Here is a 19,420-nt window from a genome sequence, read left to right on the forward strand (position 1 = left end):
AGATTAGACAAGCTGTAAAATAAAGCTTGTTATGAATAAATATTTGCTTTATTTCTTTTAGGACGATGTAGAATTTTTTTACTGTTTACTAGTCGGCCCTTTCTATGTGGGAGGAGTTTTAACGTTCTTTATAACCCAAGCGTAATGATTGCGCCAACCTGAACAACACATTGATCCAGAATCTAAAGGAGGACAAAGCATCAGTGTTTGTACTGAGGAAGGCTGAGCATCAAGACTCGAACTTGGACCATGGATTTGACAGCTGAGAGCCACTCCATACCTTTGAGTGATGGAAATAAGATACCTTTGATAGGACTTGGGACTTATGGGAATCCTCGGATGGTAAATTTTGCCATAATAATAATAATAATAATAATAATAATAATAATAATAATAATAATAATAATAATAATAATAATAATAGAGATAAAGATAAAAGTTACAGTGTTCACTCTAAAAAAATATTCAGTGATAAGCTATTTTTTCGATAGACCCCTAAAGGAACTGCATATGAATCAGTCAAAGTGGCCATTGATGCAGGGTACAGACACATCGATGGAGCTCTGGTCTATTACAATGAACATGAGGTGGGGCAAGCAATGAGGGAAAAAATTGCAGATGGATCCGTAAAAAGAGGGGACATCTTCTACTGTGGAAAGGTATGTAATATTTTTTCCCTTTAGACTCCAAAAGATTTTGTGGCTACAACTAAAGTTTTACAAGTAAAATTCTATGAAACAATCATAATTTACTATGTAATTATGCAGTTATGGAACACATTCCACAACCCAGAATTGGTTCGACCTACTTTGGAGAGAACATTGAAGACAATACAGATGGATTATGTTGACCTCTACATTATTGAGATGCCCACAGCCTTCAAGGTATGCCCATTATTACCCATTTATTAAACTGATCATTTCTAATTTTAAAATTCTTTGTTGTTGTTGAGTTTTTTAGCTTTAAATGACTGCCAAGTTCAGTTTTCCCTGATTAAAAAATTAAAACTTGTTTTCTGAAGCCAGGAGATACATTTTACCCCAAAGATGACAGTGGGAAGATAATTTATCATGAGACAGACCTCTGTGCTACATGGGAGGTGAGACTTACTAACACTTTGATGGCCACCCAAAAAAAATCATATTTGCAGATAATGTATTACAACTTTGCCTGAAATTAAATGTTTTCCATACAATGCAAAAAAGGTACCTAATATAATACTACTGAGCATAGTTCAATGTCGGAAACCAGACCTTTGAAGTGTTGTAAAACTGTAAAACATGTTAATAGTTAGGATTAACTGTATTAATTTAATATTTGGGGCAGGCTTTAGAGGCCTGCAAAGATGCTGGGCTTGTAAAATCCCTCGGAGTATCCAATTTCAACAAACGGCAACTGGAGCTGATCCTTAATAAACCAGGACTAAAACACAAACCTGTGTCCAACCAGGTAAAGCCATGTTAATGACAAACCTATATTGTACCCAGTAGGGAGATAATACGAGGATAACTATAGTTAAAGAGGAAAGAGAAAGGTCTGAAAAACACAATGGATTTCTGAACAGATTAAGTCTGATTACACAGACCAGCAAACTTTTATAAACTTTTCATATTACAGGTTGAATGTCATCCCTATTTCACACAACCAAAGTTGCTTGAATATTGTCGGCAACATGGGATCGTGATTGTGGGATACAGCCCCCTGGGAACTTCAAGAGATCCATTCTGGTAAGAAACAGAAATGCATATCCTTTACTTTCAGTTTATATATAACACTGTATTTTGAGCTTTAAAAGTAAAATATTTCTTTACATATGTTTAAAAATGTATTACTTGTGCCAAACAAACCTATCTGTCTTTTAAATAGGGTAAACCTAAAATGCCCTCCATTGTTAGAAGATGAGCTGCTGGTATCAATTGCTAAAAAATACAACAAGACCTCAGCTCAGGTGGCCCTGAGGTTCAATGTTCAGAGAGGAGTGGTTGTGATCCCAAAGAGCTTCAGCCCTAATCGCATAAGGGAGAACTTTCAGGTTTGTTTGTATAACTATTTACTCTAAAGTAAGTCACTGTGCCCTTTGCAAACCTCCATGTTCAAACATCTGGTGAACTCTGCAGATATTTGACTTCTGTCTTTCTGAGACTGAGATGAAGGCTGTTGAAGGGCTGAACAAGAATATTCGTTTTGTGGAGCTTCTAATGTGAGTATACTGACAATTGGTTAATGTTCTGCTCCTCCAATAAATAATAATTATTTTCCACATTTCCTCTCACAGGTGGTCTGATCACCCAGAGTACCCATTTCATGATGACTACTAGAATTGTTTGTGAATGTACCTTTTATATATCATTATAATTGATTCTTAAATCATTCGTTTTTATTGATGATTTTAAAATATTTTTTGTGGCTGATTAATAGCCAAGGAATTGCTGAGTTGTAATGTGACTAGATGAGTGGAAAAGAATGGCTGAATGTAATATGATCATGGTAAACATATTAAATATAAACAAATGTGATTGTGCCAATTCAATTTGTGTAATAATGCCCTTTACGGGGTAATCGTACTAAAGTCCATTAATTAATGTTGCTAAATATAATATTTACTACCTGGCCTGCTTCTCTTCATTTTACTCTACAGTACACGCACAAACAAATCACTAGTTTCTCCTTGTTACGTTACTCGCTAATGTATCCACAAAAATTAACGTTTCACGCTATTTAAAAACTTGGAAGTGGGTTATTTCGGAGTGTTCCTGAATGCACCATAACAGGTCATCCAACCTTGCTAGTGGCTAGCACGGCGGCTAATACGGCTACAACACATAAAGACGACGTTAGATTATTCGTAAGAAGAGTGGGATCCGGTAAAACGAAGCATAATGGTTACTGTTTCTTTACCAAATGACTCCGAATAACCCAAGGAAGCTATCGGCGGCCATTCCGCTCAACTTACTTTTTTTAGCTAACGCTAATGTTAGCTGCGCAATGGCAGGTTGTAGCTAAACTGATTTTAGCCAAGGAAATTAGCTGGATGCTAGTTTGCCGTTGCCTCAAATGCCTCAATGAATGGGGGTGGATGCAAGAAGTCATCACAAGGCAGCGATGAACGCTCTCTACTACTAGCCCCTTCCTTGTTGTGGTTGGCTGGCTGGCACGTTACACTTGTTCGCAAAAGTGGACGCAAAGTCTGGAGACTGTCGATTGAGGAGGATTACGTTAGCTGGCTAAAGGACATTACCAGCTAGCTAACCCATGGACAAGTTTGTTGGTAACGCATCAATACGAAGAAGTCATGCACTACTCAGTTTGCTACATAGATGTAGCAACGTTAGCTTGCGGAACATAACATCGCATTCATCGCTGTAACAGGCGGCGTGTTTTGGTTTGTCTCTTCAAACTTCTCATGAAATTGCGCGATCAACCCTGGCAGGAGTTTCCACTGCAGAGCTGAGTTTCGGTAAAGCTGTCGATCGTGAGAATGGATGATGGCGTTTCGGACTGACCCTACCCTATGTCCCAGGTAGGGGAGTGGTGGTGGAGAGTCCTCGGCCTGGCCTTGCCGGCTGTGAACGGGCGGTGGGAAAACATTAATCTGCTAGTGTATTTATTCATTTACTGTCAGATCAGATTATGGTTCGCCATTAAACTCGAGATGCTCCGTCACTGAAGTAATTTCTTATTTGAAAGATCATGAGGGACACAGAGGAAGTTCCCCAAGAAGACTATTGAGAACAATCATGGACTCTTGAACTCCACTCGGCGCATTTTATTCAGTAATATTATTTTAGAGCCTGTTTAACTGGATCCACCTCAACATGTCTGGGTTTGCTGAGTTCGTCCCCCCTCCCGAATGTCCAGTTTTTGAGCCGAGTTGGGAGGATTTCTCGGATCCGTTAGGATTTATCAACAAGATCCGACCCATTGCGGAGAAAACTGGCATCTGCAAGATCCGACCCCCAGAGGTAAACAATCAAACAAACGCATATAATCAAATAATTTTAAACGCTGTGATCAAATCCGGAATCGTTTTCCTATCACACTGCTGGATCTAGCACTGGGTTTATTGGGGCCTGCGCGCATTGTGAAGTAGGCAACGACATTAACATTACTACTTACCATCATTCTAACAGAGGTCAAAATATACTAGCGTTACCTTTTGTTTGCGCTCAACTTCAGGTAATTTGAACAGATTATGAGTCAGACTGATTCCTTGTGTAAATCAGGCAAGTTTTAAAAGGCGAGCTGTATTGAACAGTTGCTATTAGTCCCTTTTGTTTTTGTTGCCTCCTGACAGCTAGCTAAATTACAGTCCAGTGATCGTACCGTGCTAGCTGTGAAGATGCCACATCAGGCCACATGGAGGCCTTTAGCTGCTGTCAGACCCTAATGTGCACCAATTGTTCTAAGGGGTATGTGATCGTAGCACAACTTAATAGGCTACGGTTAACTTATGTAGCTGTGGAGATCTGTCCGTGGGGCAATACCCTTTCTGGATGTGTGTCAAACTGCATGAATGCGGCTATTTGTCTTCGTTCCTAAGCTCAGTCATGTCTTAACAAACACTGATGCTGTCCCATTTTCACTGCATTGGGGTCGTTCTCCAATTGTCGGCGGTGTTTTGGCACAAGGTGACGTTTCTGCTCTCTCTCAGGACTGGCAGCCTCCTTTTGCCTGTGATGTACGCAACTTCCGCTTCACCCCTCGAGTGCAAAGGCTAAACGAACTTGAGGTGAGTCTGTCTCAGGTGTGGCTCAAATGAGAACATGATTCCACACACTGCTGCATTAAGGTGTGTAAAGTAGATTTCTGTGTCCAAGTGCAAGCATTCAGTGGTTTTTGCTTTTTGTGCCCAGTGTGATCCACAGCAAAAATATTCTGCTCATGTATTTATAGTTTGTGCTGCCACCTCTCTCTCTCTCTGCATGACAGGCCCTCACAAGGGTTAAGCTCAACTTTCTGGATCAAATCGCAAAGTTCTGGGAGCTCCAGGGCTCCAAGATTCGATTCCCTCATGTGGAGAGAAAGATCCTGGACCTCTATCAGCTCAGCAAGGTAACACTACATTCGTTTCTGTAGCGTTTTGTATGCAGTTTGGTTTTAGACTAAATGTATAGCTTTCCTTTTAGTGGACAGATGTATTGCTTTGTGTTTTTTTTCCATTTTAAGGTTGCTGCTTTGCATTTGTCTGCAGCATGTTGTTTTAGTCCCTTATGCTAAATAGAAAGGCCCACACTTGGCATGTGTGTCTTTCAGATTGTGTCATCAGAAGGTGGCTTTGAAACTGTATGTAAGGAGAAGAGGTGGTCCATGGTGGCCAGCCGAATGGGTTTCCCACCGGGAAAAGGCACCGGTTCTCTGCTGCGCTCACACTATGAGAAAATCTTGTACCCCTATGAGCTCTTCCAGTCTGGAGCCACGTTAACTGTGAGTCATGCTCCTAATATCTCAATAATTTTTTAATGGGTATATACATCATTAACTAGATTGCCATCCATTGGTTAATGACAAAATAGCAGATGCATTGTTGCCAGTAGGTTGTTGTTGTTGTTGTTGTTGTTGTGTTTTGTTTTTTTTTTAGTCTAATGTCCTTCCACCTTTTGCGTCCTTCTCTAATCAGGGCATCCAGAGACTGTATGATGAGGGAGATGATGTGGAGGATATAGATGAGGGAGTTGGTGAGGAGGCAGTGGAGGAGGAGGAGCCAGAAGAAGAGGAGGAGGAGGAGGATAAGGAAAAAGACCCAGAGTGTGATTCAACGCAAAACAAAAAGCGACTTCTGCCTGAGAGGCGCTCCAGGCGCATTAAATCTGAGGTAATGAGACACCTGTTAAGCAGACAATAAATAAGAAATTCTACTGTCTCAAAGTGAGTTTTATTGTATTCTTAGTTAATCTGAAACATTCCAAAACCCGATAAAAACCTTTTTAAATACTATTGTTAACAGAGCTGAGCTCTTAATACCATATTCTCAGATTTATAGTTCTGTGTGTTTCCTAGACGTAGTGTAAAATTTGGCCTCTAGCTAGATCACTCTGTTTCACAGTCTGGTGCCGTTGTTTTTGCTGTATCTCTAGAGAGAAAACAAGGAGCCAAAAGGCCTCACAATCTTCAGCACAAGTCCCAAGATGGTGGGCTTGGAGATTGTTTCAGCTGGTAAGGGTATTTTTCCTTGGCCTATTTTTTTTTTATTATCACTGTCCCGCATCTTTCATCTGCACTTCTCCCTTTTTTTGTTAAGACGATGGGTTCAACAAGAAGCAGCGTCACCTGAAGGCCCAGGCCTTTGCCATCAAGATGAGGCCTCGTAAGGAGACCCTGGAGGTTAACTTTGTGAGTTACTCGTTATAGTTTTTGCCATTTACCTGTTGATAGATGACATTTTGATTTTTTTTTTTTTTTTTTTTTTTTTTTTTACTGTTGCCATGACCGTCTTTGTGTTGTCCGCTTACCAATGACCCAGATCGACCTCTATCTCTGCTTGGTGTGTGGCCGTGGCGACGAGGAGGACCGTCTCCTGCTGTGTGACGGCTGCGATGACAGCTACCACACATTCTGTCTGATCCCGCCTCTGCAGGATGTGCCCAAGGGTGACTGGCGCTGCCCAAAATGTGTTGCTGAGGTAATGCACTGTCTATTCAAACTCCTGCGTAAAATGAATAATAATATTACTTATGGGTTGTATGTATGTATGTATGTATTTAATTTTTATTATGTGTAATGGTCATGTAAATGATAGTAATTGATCATTTACCCTCACAGGAGTGCAGTAAGCCAAGAGAGGCATTTGGCTTTGAGCAGGGCGTCAGGGAGTACACTCTCCAGAGCTTCGGAGAGATGGCCGACCAGTTTAAGTCCGACTACTTCAACATGCCTGTGCATGTGAGTAAACCGTGTCAGGTCTTTCATATATATCCTGGTATGATGCAGCTGTTGTTCCGCTTAAAAGTTAAATGAGCGGTGAAATGATAAGGGAGTTTCATTAGTGTCTGCTTTATCTCCCTAGATGGTCCCCACAGAGTTGGTGGAGAAGGAGTTCTGGCGCCTGGTCAGCAGCATCGAGGAAGATGTCATTGTGGAGTATGGTGCTGACATCAGCTCTAAGGAGGTGGGCAGTGGATTTCCTATGAGGGATGGAAGAAGAAGGCTGCTGGGAGATGAAGAGGTGGGTTTTGCATATAACAAACGCTTTTATCTGTTAAGAATTCAGAATGGGTATACAGTGTAATGGTATACAGTTTCCCTGAAGTGAAATTCCCCCTCGCTTCACAGGAGTATGCCAACTCAGGTTGGAACCTGAATAACATGCCAGTGCTGGAGCAATCAGTCCTCACCCACATCAATGTGGACATCTCAGGCATGAAGGTGCCCTGGCTTTATGTTGGCATGTGCTTCTCCTCCTTCTGCTGGCACATTGAGGACCACTGGAGTTACTCCATAAACTTCCTCCACTGGTGAGACCCTACAGCTTTGATATTTGCATACTGGTGTAATAAAGTACAAACATTTTAAGTTTGGGGTTTATGCTACTTTTCTATTCTGCTTCTCCATCAATCTTTAACCGTTGGTTAAATATCCTTTAATTTCAATTTGTGTGTTTTCTCTGTTTTCCAGGGGTGAACCCAAGACTTGGTACGGAGTGCCAGCCTCTGCAGCCGAGCAGCTGGAGGCAGTCATGAAGAAATTGGCTCCAGAGCTTTTTGATTCCCAGCCTGACCTGCTCCATCAGCTGGTCACGATCATGAATCCCAATGTTCTCATGGAGCATGGTGTGCCTGTATGTATTCTGGGCCTGATGTGGACATTTAATCTGATTTACATATTATTGATTTGATATGTGTCTTATTAGTTGTATGTATGTATCCTCCCTTTTCTCAGGTGTACAGGACCAATCAGTGTGCAGGAGAGTTTGTGATAACCTTCCCCAGAGCTTATCACAGTGGTTTTAATCAGGGCTACAACTTTGCAGAGGCTGTTAACTTCTGCACTGCTGACTGGGTAAAAAAAGTATTTCAATAATTAAAATTTATTTTTTTTAAAGTGATAGTTTATATTTCCCCCATGGTCATCCTCAGTTGCCTATGGGTCGTCAGTGTGTGGCTCATTACCGCCGACTCCACCGCTACTGTGTCTTCTCTCATGATGAGCTGTTGTGCAAGATGGCTGCCGACCCAGAGAGCCTTGATGTGGAACTGGCCGCTGCAGTGTTTAAGGAACTGGGACATATGATGGAGGAAGAGACAAAACTCAGACGAGCTGTGGAAGAAATTGTGAGAAGAAATGTTTTCATTTTAATTACTAATTTGAATGAAACAAGTTCCTAAAATCATCTTCTGTCAAATGTTTCTGTTTAATGAATTGGTTCTTGTGACCCCTAACCTACAGGGAGTGCTGTCCTCAGAGCAGGAAATATTTGAACTGGTGCCAGACGATGAGCGCCAGTGCTACAAATGTAAGACTACGTGCTTCCTGTCTGCGCTGACCTGCTCCTGCAGCCCCGATCATCTGGTCTGTCTCCACCATGCAGAGGACCTCTGCGATTGTCCACTTAGCAACAAGTGTCTCCGGTGACTAGTCTCTCTTCTCTTGACTGGCAGTTTCAAAATAACAGCGCCCCACTTCACATTTCCTTTGCCGTATATAGCATGTTGTCTACTTTAAGTCTAACATATATTGCAGATACCGCTATGATTTGGAGGAGTTTCCAGCCATGCTTTATGGGGTCAAGACAAGAGCTCAATCCTATGACACGTGGGCAAAGAGGGTCACTGAGGCCTTGGCTGCAGATCAGAAGAACAAGAAAGGTTTCCTAGATATATTCGATAATACTATATAATGTTGCGATTTGTTGTGTACTACTGTCATACAATTTTTTCTTTGCATGTCTCAGATCTTATAGAGCTCAAGGTTTTGCTGGAGGACGCAGAGGACAGGAAGTATCCTGAGAACGCTCTGTTCCGTCGCCTTAGGGAGATGGTCAAAGAGGCGGAGACATGCTCCTCTGTAGCCCAGCTGCTGCTCAGCCGTAAACAGAGGCACAGGTCAGTGAATGTGGAGAGGTTGAATTTATTATACCTATAGCCAATGCACTAAATACTCACACCGGGAAGTAGGGCTGTAGCTAACATGACCTTCATTTGAAAATCAATACAGTAGGTGATCAGATTCCGAACATTGAATTAAGTGTTGCTCTGTTTCCGTTTATGTCTTCAGTAGCCGTCTCCGTTCTGAGAACAGTCGTAACCGAACCAAACTAACAGTGGATGAGCTTAAGGCCTTTGTGGATCAGCTTTACAGGCTGCCCTGCATCATCAGCCAGGCCCACCAAGTCAAAGTTAGTTCCATCTTCACTAATTATGTTTAATTATGCTTGTGTTTACCCAACATTTATCAAATGTAATTCTTTTGCAGGAGTTACTGGAGAATGTGGAAGACTTCCATGACCGTGCCCAGGTAGCTCTGTCAGACGAAATGCCGGATTCCTCCAAACTGCAGGCACTGTTGGACCTGGGAAGTGGCCTAGATGTGGAGCTGCCCGAACTGCCCCGACTCAAACAGGAGCTCCAGCAGGCCCGCTGGCTCGACGAGGCGCGTTCCTTGTAGCCTATTTGTTGCACCTGACGTGATTTGTGTTACGTGACTTAACATAACCCGCTACTGTTGTCTCACCTCAGGTGCGTGTCACTCTGGCTGAGCCCCATCGGGTTACCCTGGAGCTGATGAAGAGGCTCATAGATTCAGGGGTGGGCCTGGCACCGCACCACGCTGTGGAGAAAGCAATGGCTGAGCTACAAGAAATTCTCACGGTCTCAGAGAGATGGGAGGATAAGGCTCGTGCCTGCCTGCAGGCCAGGTATGGTTATACATACACGAGCGACATGCACAAATGCCAACTACTACTACAAAAAGAAAAGTCCTGCACATCAGCTAATTCAAGTACTCTGACTTTAGGCCTCGACACAGCATGGTCACCCTGGAGAGCATCGTGCTGGAAGCTAGGAATATCCCAGCATACCTCCCCAATATTCTGGCCCTCAGAGAGGCCCTGCAGAAGGCCAAGGAGTGGACAACCAAGGTGGAAGCCATTCAGAGTGGCACCAGCTACGCCTACCTCGAGCAACTGGAAAGCCTGTTGGCCAGGGGACGCTCCATCCCTGTCCGACTTGACCCACTTGCTCAAGTGGAGTCTCAGGTGGCTGCAGCCCGCGCCTGGAGGGAGAGGACTGCACGAACATTTCTCAAAAAGAACTCCACGTATACATTGCTCCAGGTGTGCCACCGAAGGTTGTTCTCCAGCTGTTGTTGTTGTTTGTGAATGGGAGTAAAACCTGTGTCTCCTGATTTTAGGTCTTAAGTCCTCGCGTGGATATCGGGGTTTATGGCAACAGCAAAAGCAAAAGGAAACGTGTCAAGGAACTCATGGACAAGGAGAGAGTAGGCTTTGACCCGGACACCCTGAGCGACCTGGAGGATTCCCTCGAGGAGACACGAGATCCTTCCACTGTTGTAGCAGCCTTCAAAGCCAAAGAGCAAAAAGAAGTAGAGGCCATCCACTCACTCCGTGCTGCCAATTTAGCCAAGATGGCCATGGCTGACCGCATCGAGGAGGTCAAGTTCTGCCTGTGTCGGAAGACAGCCAGTGGTTTCATGTTGCAGTGTGAGCTCTGTAAGGACTGGTTCCACGGAGCATGTGTGCCTCTGCCCAAGACAGGATCTCAGAAGAAAGTGGGTGTTGGCTGGCAGAGCAACAGCAAAGACTCAAAGTTTCTGTGTCCGCTTTGTCAGCGGTCGAGAAGGCCAAGACTAGAGACAATCTTGTCGCTATTGGTGTCGCTGCAGAAGCTACCAGTGCGTCTGCCTGAAGGAGAAGCTCTCCAGTGTTTGACAGAAAGGGCAATGAGCTGGCAGGTACGTCCATGAACAGTAAACACCTAATTTCCATGCAGTTTCTTTTTAATATTTACCGACATATACCTGTCCTACCAGGACCGAGCCCGTCAAGCATTGGCCACTGAGGAGCTGTCCTCAGCCCTGGCAAAGTTGTCCGTGCTGAGTCAGCGCATGGTGGAGCAAGCTGCAAGAGAGAAAACAGAGAAAATCATAAATGCTGAGCTTCAGAAAGCTGCTGCTAACCCAGACCTGCAGGTACTTTAGATCAAACATTTCATATTCAAATTAATTTCTACTTAACTACAAAATCTTTCAGGCCTTTAACTTCAGAAGCAGTTTCTTGTTTCTTCTGCAAATACAAATACACCAAAAGAAGATATTTATAGGTGACATGAATTGAACCCCAAAATTTAGTTTATATTTTTAAAACATACGTACTTTTATCTATTCCCAGGGCCATATTCAGACTTTTCAGCAGTCAGGTTTCAGCAGAGCCACATCACCTCGTCCTTCTGTGGACTACGACGATGAGGAGACCGACTCAGACGAGGACATAAGGGAGACCTACGGTTATGATATGAAGGTATGTGAGGCATGAAAGGGCAGATTATAAATTAAAAATGATCGTTCAAGCATGATTTATTTTGGCTTTAATTGTGTTTGTTTTGTGTCCATTTTGCCGCAGGACCCGGGTGAGGTGAAGCCCTACCTGTTCTGTGATGAGGAGATTCCTGTTAAATCAGAAGAGGTGGTCAGTCACATGTGGCCAGCTGTCACGCCCTCGTTCTGCGCTGAGCATGCCTACTCCTCAGCCTCAAAGTCCTGTGTGCAAAGTGAGATTGTATCACACATTGTTTGTCTGTTCCCATTTTCGTCTGACGTAAGTCCCTTCATCATCTCTTACCGAAAACATTTACATTTCAGATCTAGGAACACCCAGAAAGCAGCCAAGAAAGACCCCTCTGGTCCCTCGCAGCCTGGAGCCGCCAGTACTCGAGCTGTCCCCGCAGGCCAAGGCCCAGCTGGAGGAGCTGATGATGCTGGGAGACCTGCTGGAGGTCTCCCTGGATGAGACCCAGCACATCTGGAGGATTCTGCAGGCCACACACCCCCCATCTGAGGAGAGATTCCTGCAGGTTATGGAGGTAAGGAGGTCATTTGTTACACAACCTGATTGCACAGCTCGTTCATGGTAAATGATAGTGACCTGATATGTTTATGTTTATTAAGTTTGTGTTTGTTGTGTTCATAGTTATGACCCGTTTTTCTTTTTATATGATGATGTACTTTTTGTTTTTTCCAGCCTGAAGACTCTCTAATGGAAAAGCCTCTAAAGATTAAGATTAAGGACTCTGAGAAGAAAAGGAAACGAAAATTGGAAAGAGCTGAGCACCATCACATGCTCATGGCTGCTGCCACTGCTGGTGGGGGCTCAGCAATGGGCGAAATACGACCGGTCAAGTCCAAAGAACTGAAAAGAGTTGGCCTAGAGCTCAGCTTGGGTGGAAAACCCAAGAAAAAGAAACTCAAACTCAACCTCGACAAGAACCGGGAGATGAAGCAGTTGGCAAAGCGGTTGGCGAAGGAAGAAAAAGAGAGGAAGAGGAAGGAGAAGGCTGCCGCCAAGGCAGAGGCCATCAGGGAGAGCCTGGAGAAGAGGAAGGAGAAAAAGATTCTTGACATTCCCTCCAAGTACGACTGGTCTGGAGCTGAGGACTCCAACGACGAGAACGCTGTGTGTGCAGCCAAGAACTGCCAGCGACCCTGCAAAGATAAGGTGACTTGATATGAAACATATTTGCCTTTTGTTGAGTTGCTTAACGATGCATTATATGTAGAGCAAACCTAAATGCGACTTTCAGCGCTTCAAATCATGCACAGCTGTAGGTTAATCATTAAGAGGTCAGAGAACATCAAACTGCTGCTAAAAGGCTGTAAATTCTTTGAATGATTCACCAATACCTCGAGTAATCCCGCACCTTTGTGCGACTGTGTGCCTTTCCAGGTGGACTGGGTGCAGTGCGACGGTGGCTGTGACGAGTGGTTCCACCAGGTGTGTGTGGGCGTGTCATGTGAAATGGCGGAGAACGAGGACTACATCTGCGTGGACTGCTCCTGCAAGGTCGCAGAGGGGAGCGGAGGGATGACCATGGAGGCGGTGGCGGAGGAGAGCATCGTAGTGCTGACGACGGCGATGTGCAGCGGCAGCAACAGCAACCTGCAGGGTCTGCCGTCGTCCTCCGTGGTGGCCTCGTGGTCCCACACGTCCTCTGCTTCACACCCGAACCCAACAGCCTCACATCAGCAGCAGCATGAGCCTCAGGAGGGCAGTTAGCATTAAAAAAACAAAAAGACTGAGTTTGAATACCGTACCTCACAAAACCTAGTGGCCGGGCTAATGTTTTAACCTGTCAGCCTGTACAGGATCAGAGAGAGAGAATTAACACTGAGTTTTAGGAGAAGACCGACACACCAGGGAGGCTGCATCTGGATCACAGAGCACAACAGATAAAGAAGAGAAGCGTCTGTCAGATGGAAAAGAGAAGATTGTCAGTGCTCAAACAGGCCTCCGCCCCCTCTCAGCTGTTGTAGGTCTAGAAACTCCCACCAGCTACTTCCTGGTCCTCCTCCTTTCTCTACAATAACAAGCCATCCGTACACTTAACTACAACCAGACACACTCTTACTCCAGCTGTCGTATCCAGTGCAAATAAACAAATATGTTCCCGGTCGTGTTTTACTGGACATCCTGAACGTCTGCCTGACCCTTTGGGACTGTAACATCTGAATATGTAGGACTCCAGACTAGGAAAAAGAAATGTTTGTAATGTAGTGGGATTATTTATAATGTATATAGCTTTTAAGCAATTAAACAAATGGGTTGTGGCTTTTTTGTTTTCTCACCTTTAATAAATTGTTCCTAGTCAAATGATGAATGAATGATTTGTGATGTTTTTTTCCCCTCTGGTAATTCCCTTAAAATAGTTTTTCCTTTTTGTATGTTTTGCAAACCCACAGTATTATCTACTGCTACCCATCCAATTATTTCTTCATAAAACTATTTTACAATTATTAGTCGTAAAGTAAATCCACATGTTTCTGTGTTCCATGTAGCTTTCAGAGACTGAACCTGTTTCAGTGTCATTCTACATATGCTGCATCTTATTATAACTGTGCCTCCATGGTATGTGATGTACTTAGAACTGAAGGGGGAAGGCGCAGGGAAAGAAAGCAGAGGCTGGCCTTGGGTTTAGCGTTACAGCCCCCCACCCCTCACCAAACTCAAGTTAAATACTAAAACTTGAGCTTTTGACAGATAAATCTCCAGAGACTGCTCTGCCTTGAAACTTGAGCCACGGACAACACAGCAATGACCGGTAAGCCATGCACGTGTGTGATGTGTTATATTCATATATGACCTGTGCATGTACACAGCCTGGGTGAAATCCCAGTTAGGTTCAGAGCTGGAACTCCACTGAACCTCCCTCACAAAATCAACTCCAGTCTAGGCAACAGCAAGGACCAATAGCTTCTACAACCATCTGCAGTCATCTTCTCTGTGCGTTTTGTAGGTGACGCCACAAGACCCGGCGTCCCCTACGGCCACAGCCAAGCCAAGGACCGGCTGTCGACCTCCGAGGAGAAGATGGAGGAGAGAGGCCAGTGGAGTAACAAGGTAGAGTTTATCCTGTCGGTCGCTGGCTCCATCATCGGGCTGGGCAATGTGTGGCGCTTCCCGTACCTCTGCTACAAGAACGGAGGAGGTGAGTGGGAGTTTAGGAGGCGAATACATGACATGGGCACAATCAATGTCAGACATATAGAGGAATGCTGGTTAACCACTCCTAGGCTTGATAGTGTTCATCCTCCCTCAACCATGAAATATTTTCACAGCTGGCATCAAATTTTGCATCAAATCAGAATAACCACCTTTATGGACTCTTACATTTAAACCTGACTGCAAAACAAATCCCAAATGCACCAAATCAGAGCCTGAAATGTGTTTCTTTCTCTCTGGACTTGCTTGAGCCGCTGCTAAATTGGACACTTCTCCTTCCCCTTCCATGGGGTGGCGGGGTCAGGGTTCGGGACCCAGCGGGGTCGACAGCTGTTGTTGCTCCTCGCTCACAGCAGCCATCTCTGCGAACGCACAGAAATCCGAGCGCAGCGAGCCCTCTCGTCGCCTGATGTGACGCCAGCCAAAAGAGCTGAAGGAGATGAGCAGCAACTCTGTTTAAAAAAAAAACAACTGTTGTTCTCTGCTTTTCCACGTCTCAGGTGCGTTCCTCATCCCCTACCTGATCTTCCTGTTCACCTGTGGCGTCCCTGTCTTCTTCCTGGAGACAGCTCTGGGCCAGTACACCAGCGAGGGAGGCATTACATGCTGGAGAAAAATCAGCCCTTTGTTTGAAGGTAGGGAGCAACCAGGTCTTAACTCTGGGTTCAAAACGCCTCAACTCAAAACATCCTAAAAGGCGACAGACGGCCTCAAGAGAGTCACAATCATTGGGGCTTCAAAACAAAACACAAAAAGCACACAGAACATATAAAGTATTAAAAACAACCCAATAACAACATAATGACCAGGATTATCAGTCTCAGTCTGGGGGTTCTGATCCCATGCAGGATTACTGAGGAGCAATAAACATGTCTGTGCCCCGGGGTACATTGGCTCATATTAACGCATACCTTTAAAGTATTACTGTAAAATGTCTCTCAAATGGGTTTTTATATTTGAGCTGATTATACTGCACCTCATTATTCAATATTGTCATTCATACATGTACAGTATATGCTCTATGTGCTAAAATGGCACCTCTGCAGGTCTAGGCTATGGCACCCAGGTGATCGTGACTCTGTTGAACTTCTACTACATCATCGTTCTGGCCTGGGGGATTTTTTACCTGTCCTTCTCCTTCTCACCGGACCTGGCGTGGTCCTCCTGCAACAACACATGGAACACAGGTGCGGTGAACGGGCCTCACCATACACGAACGGCCCCTGACACGATCTTGTTATGGATGTCTCCTTTTCTCATAGACAACTGTGTGGAGTTTCAGAGGAGAAACACGTCGATCAACGCAGCGGTCGACACAAATGCCACCTCGCCTGTCATTGAGTTCTGGGAGTGAGTTTCCTCCTTTATCCTATCAGTTCAGAACCAGTGTAACTGCAACAATTTTCCTACATCTCTCCTGTGTCTGCAGGCGAAGAGCACTGAGGATTTCGCCCGGCATTGACCACATGGGGTCTCTGAACTGGGACCTGGCCCTGTGTCTGTTCATCGCTTGGGTCATGTGCTACTTCTGCATCTGGAAGGGGGTGAAATCCACAGGAAAGGTGGGTCAGGGCGATTTGAACGTGCCCTGCACCTTCAGTTCTCAGACTGTGTAGTGTTCTTGTGTGCATATTTACCACAGCCCTGCATTTAAATAGGTGGTCTACTTCACTGCAACCTTCCCATATCTTATGCTGACTGTGCTGCTGATCAGAGGGCTCACCCTGCCCGGTGCTGGCATCGGCATCCAGTTCTACCTGTACCCTGACCTGGGGCGACTGGCAGACCCACAGGTACCATCATCCGATACAGGAGAAAAATAGACACTTTGCCTCTAATCATAAAGGTTCAATTACCCTCCGGCCATCGGAGCTAAATAGCAATAAGAATGTTTAAGAGGTGATTTAATGTTTTGCTCCCCCTGGGTGGGAACACGCAAGGTGCAGACATCCCATTGTTATTTACTGGGAAGTCTCGTCTCTCTGCTGAGTCCATCTGCTGTTCATGAAAGGAGCAGGGATCACCGGGATCAGATGTTTGGCCAGGACACTACTGAGACTGTAAACACAAGCTTTACTAGGGCTGAGCAGATTTCTCATTAATGGAACACATGAAAGTTGGCCCCACACATTTCACGGTTGCTCTCATTAGTGTATCTCTCGAGTTCACTCTCAGTACCTCTTAGTCTCTCATGTATTAGGTTTGGATGGATGCTGGAACCCAGATATTCTTCTCTTACGCCATCTGTCTGGGGTCACTCACAGCTCTGGGCAGCTACAACAAATACAACAATAACTGCTACAGGTATAAAGATGAACTATGGTGGACAGTGGAAATATCATCACGTTGTCTTTTTTTTATGATGATTCATCTGATCTTGTTTGCAGAGACTGCCTGGCACTGTGCTGTCTGAACAGCGGCACCAGCTTTGTGGCAGGCTTTGCAATATTCTCCATCCTTGGTTTCATGTCATATGAACAGAATGTTCCCATCTCAGCAGTGGCAGAATCTGGTGAGACTTGCATAAAGAAGCGACAATAAAGTAGAACATGACAATCAGTTGTTTTTTGTATTGGTGGACTAATAATCTTCCTTGTGTTTGTTCAGGTCCTGGCCTGGCCTTCATAGCGTACCCCCGGGCGGTGTCCATGATGCCCTTCTCTCCTCTGTGGGCCGCCCTCTTCTTTATTATGATCGTCTTTCTCGGGCTGGATAGTCAGGTAGGAAAACACTGGAGCCGGAGGATAATTCTATTTGTCTTTAGCGAGATCAAACACTTTGGGGTCATTTCTGTTTAAGGAGTGTTCTGTTTGAATTCTTTGTCTCTGCTCCTCTTTTGACCAGTTCGTGTGCGTCGAGAGTCTGGTGACAGCGATAGTCGACATGTACCCCGCTGTGTTCCGCCGCAAAAACCGCAGGGAGCTCTTCCTGTTGGCTGTGGTCCTCTTCTCCTTCCTCATGGGCCTCATCATGCTGATGGAGGTAGGGGTCACACAGATTGTACACACAGGTGCCTGTGCTTAGTACATCTCACGTCTACTCGGTCTCTTTCTCTCTCTGCAGGGGGGCATGTATGTCTTCCAGCTGTTCGATTACTACGCCGCCAGTGGCATGTGTCTTCTCTTCATGTCCATCTTCGAGACCGTCTGCATTGCGTGGGTCTATGGTAAGCTGCTGTATGTTTCCAGTGACCGGGGAGTGATCGTCACCTATTGGCAGACATTCAGCTGCATGTGTTTTTCCAGGTGCTGATCGTTTTTATGACAACATCGAGGACATGATCGGCTACCGCCCGGGGCCTTACATCAAGTACTGTTGGTTGTTCTTCACCCCGGCCACTTGCATTGTGAGTACAAACAACCAAAGCAGGGATGGCTTTGCAGAAATGACGACAACAACTAAAGCAAAATATATAAATTTTATAATGATAAAAAGATTGGTGGCTTGTCCCTCTAGGGTACTTTTGCCTTCTCCCTCATCAAATATACTCCTCTAAAATACAACAATGAGTATGTGTACCCGTGGTGGGGCTACGTCATTGGCTGGTTGCTCGCGCTCTCCTCCATGGTCTGCATTCCTCTTTGGATGGTGTACAAAATCAGCACCACCCAGGGGACACTCCGAGAGGTAAAAACAATGTAGGAATCCGTTCTAGTCACTGTTTATTTACATTTGGTCTTAAAAGGAGAGGGGCAAAACGACATATTGTTATTACATTCTTGTTTTTTAACAGCGTATCCAGATGCTCATCATTCCATCTGATGATTTACCCAAGACCAAGAGAGAGCAAGAGAGGTTACTGGCCATCTTCAGTCCTGAGGGAGAAACCACCATGAGTCGAAATGGTTACTTTCCTGTCTCTGAGGCAGACTCCAATGTATGATACCCTGGATGAGTAGTACGCAGGAGCAATGCGTGGGTTTTGGCTCTGTCTTTGACTTTCCTTCTCCATTCCAATGATTAATGCAGAAACAGACACAATAAATGTCACGCCATCATTTTTTGGAAGATGAGACAGGTGAACCATAGGCAGTGCCTATGCATTTCAGGGATGGCAGTAAAATAATCAAAATAAACTAAATAGTTAATTGCTTACAAGATCACGTTTAGTTTTGTGGGGGAAGTATATTTTCTCTGAATTTTCACCCCTCTCTGACAGGAATCTGTTAACACACCGACATGTTGTTCAGCTATTCCTTTAATAGATTATGTAATGTAATGTAAAGTCCTTCAATATTAGCATATAGCATATTGACAAAAGATGCTAAAATGTACACTATAAAGTAATGTTAAGTAATGTTTGATTTATATGCAGTTATTTTAGAGACAGATGCACAGGTTGCAAACTTTGACATTAATACTACAAATTTACCATTGATATGACTGAGCAGTGGATTGTATGCTTTTACAACTAACGTGCTACTGTATGTGCAATGTAGTATTTGTATGTATGTAACAATGTGACCTTATGATTGTGTACAGTTTTAAATAAACATTTACATGTTGTCTTGAGTAACTTTAACAAAATAAGAATATTTTTCAGACAATGACAAATGACAAAAATTAAGTCTAATTAATATTAGTATCGCCCAGACTGGAGTAATTATGTTCCGTAAAAGATTAATATGTCCTAAAGGACGCGTGGAATTAACATTAAAACTGGTTTTAATACGCATTGATGGATTTTACATCATTTTTAAAATAATATTGCCGCTGGGTGTCACGCTTCGACTGTCTGTGAGCTGATTGGTTAAA

General features: G+C 44.3%; 3 protein-coding genes across 6 annotated transcripts; all 3 read left to right on the forward strand.

Annotated features, from left to right (window-relative positions):
• Nucleotides 1-102: 102 nt before the first annotated feature.
• LOC114862576 (aldo-keto reductase family 1 member D1-like) lies at nucleotides 103-2,611 on the forward strand. Its single transcript, XM_029163043.1, has 9 exons — nucleotides 103-342; nucleotides 492-659; nucleotides 768-884; nucleotides 1,022-1,099; nucleotides 1,327-1,449; nucleotides 1,618-1,727; nucleotides 1,867-2,032; nucleotides 2,118-2,200; nucleotides 2,276-2,611. Exons 1-9 carry the CDS (start codon nucleotides 250-252, stop codon nucleotides 2,316-2,318), a joined length of 981 nt encoding a protein of 326 aa, XP_029018876.1. The 5' UTR covers nucleotides 103-249; the 3' UTR covers nucleotides 2,319-2,611.
• A 149-nt stretch (nucleotides 2,612-2,760) lies between these two features.
• On the forward strand, nucleotides 2,761-13,819 carry kdm5a (lysine (K)-specific demethylase 5A). Of its 2 annotated transcripts, XM_029163029.3 has the most exons (29): nucleotides 2,761-3,520; nucleotides 3,688-3,962; nucleotides 4,652-4,729; nucleotides 4,930-5,052; nucleotides 5,254-5,424; nucleotides 5,618-5,812; nucleotides 6,075-6,153; nucleotides 6,239-6,330; nucleotides 6,461-6,619; nucleotides 6,760-6,879; nucleotides 7,004-7,162; nucleotides 7,270-7,451; nucleotides 7,612-7,774; nucleotides 7,876-7,995; nucleotides 8,073-8,267; nucleotides 8,383-8,564; nucleotides 8,677-8,801; nucleotides 8,888-9,038; nucleotides 9,211-9,331; nucleotides 9,409-9,585; nucleotides 9,672-9,850; nucleotides 9,949-10,267; nucleotides 10,345-10,905; nucleotides 10,984-11,142; nucleotides 11,342-11,470; nucleotides 11,573-11,720; nucleotides 11,812-12,032; nucleotides 12,191-12,664; nucleotides 12,893-13,819. In XM_029163029.3, the coding sequence occupies exons 2-29, from the start codon at nucleotides 3,816-3,818 to the stop codon at nucleotides 13,220-13,222; spliced, it is 5,259 nt and encodes a 1,752-aa protein (XP_029018862.1). In that variant the 5' UTR covers nucleotides 2,761-3,520; nucleotides 3,688-3,815; the 3' UTR covers nucleotides 13,223-13,819. The 2 variants fall into 2 exon arrangements, with proteins under 2 accessions (XP_029018862.1, XP_029018861.1); XM_029163028.3 differs by having other exon boundaries at nucleotides 2,761-3,962.
• Nucleotides 13,820-14,119: 300 nt separating this feature from the next.
• LOC114862572 (sodium- and chloride-dependent GABA transporter 2-like) lies at nucleotides 14,120-19,177 on the forward strand. Of its 3 annotated transcripts, XM_029163037.3 has the most exons (15): nucleotides 14,120-14,264; nucleotides 14,460-14,651; nucleotides 15,166-15,300; nucleotides 15,712-15,852; nucleotides 15,928-16,015; nucleotides 16,095-16,227; nucleotides 16,324-16,458; nucleotides 16,866-16,969; nucleotides 17,053-17,177; nucleotides 17,273-17,385; nucleotides 17,510-17,647; nucleotides 17,729-17,831; nucleotides 17,911-18,011; nucleotides 18,122-18,292; nucleotides 18,399-19,177. In XM_029163037.3, the coding sequence occupies exons 1-15, from the start codon at nucleotides 14,258-14,260 to the stop codon at nucleotides 18,546-18,548; spliced, it is 1,836 nt and encodes a 611-aa protein (XP_029018870.1). In that variant the 5' UTR covers nucleotides 14,120-14,257; the 3' UTR covers nucleotides 18,549-19,177. The 3 variants fall into 3 exon arrangements, with proteins under 3 accessions (XP_029018870.1, XP_029018869.1, XP_029018868.1); XM_029163036.3 differs by having other exon boundaries at nucleotides 15,712-16,015; nucleotides 18,122-18,303; XM_029163035.3 differs by having other exon boundaries at nucleotides 15,712-16,015.
• The last annotated feature ends 243 nt before the right edge of the window (nucleotides 19,178-19,420 follow it).

This window comes from Betta splendens, chromosome 9 (assembly GCF_900634795.4).
Source record: "Betta splendens chromosome 9, fBetSpl5.4, whole genome shotgun sequence".
In the NCBI taxonomy this organism is placed as follows: domain Eukaryota; kingdom Metazoa; phylum Chordata; class Actinopteri; order Anabantiformes; family Osphronemidae; genus Betta; species Betta splendens.

What these genes read in the sequence shown, in the direction of transcription:
- LOC114862572 (XM_029163035.3), top strand. An exon ending in TTCTCGGGCTGGATAGTCAG is followed by an intron (nt 17,386 to 17,509) that starts GTAGGAAAACAC and finishes TCTTTTGACCAG; the next exon opens with TTCGTGTGCGTCGAGAGTCT. An exon ending in TCACCCCGGCCACTTGCATT is followed by an intron (nt 18,012 to 18,121) that starts GTGAGTACAAAC and finishes TTGTCCCTCTAG; the next exon opens with GGTACTTTTGCCTTCTCCCT.
- kdm5a (XM_029163028.3), top strand. Translation starts at nt 3,816, where the DNA reads ATGTCTGGGTTTGCTGAGTTCGTCCCCCCTCCCGAATGTCCAGTTTTT. An exon ending in TCATGGAGCATGGTGTGCCT is followed by an intron (nt 7,775 to 7,875) that starts GTATGTATTCTG and finishes CCCTTTTCTCAG; the next exon opens with GTGTACAGGACCAATCAGTG. An exon ending in GATTCCTGCAGGTTATGGAG is followed by an intron (nt 12,033 to 12,190) that starts GTAAGGAGGTCA and finishes TGTTTTTTCCAG; the next exon opens with CCTGAAGACTCTCTAATGGA.
- LOC114862576 (XM_029163043.1), top strand. Translation starts at nt 250, where the DNA reads ATGGATTTGACAGCTGAGAGCCACTCCATACCTTTGAGTGATGGAAAT. An exon ending in ACCTCTGTGCTACATGGGAG is followed by an intron (nt 1,100 to 1,326) that starts GTGAGACTTACT and finishes TATTTGGGGCAG; the next exon opens with GCTTTAGAGGCCTGCAAAGA. An exon ending in ACTTCAAGAGATCCATTCTG is followed by an intron (nt 1,728 to 1,866) that starts GTAAGAAACAGA and finishes TCTTTTAAATAG; the next exon opens with GGTAAACCTAAAATGCCCTC.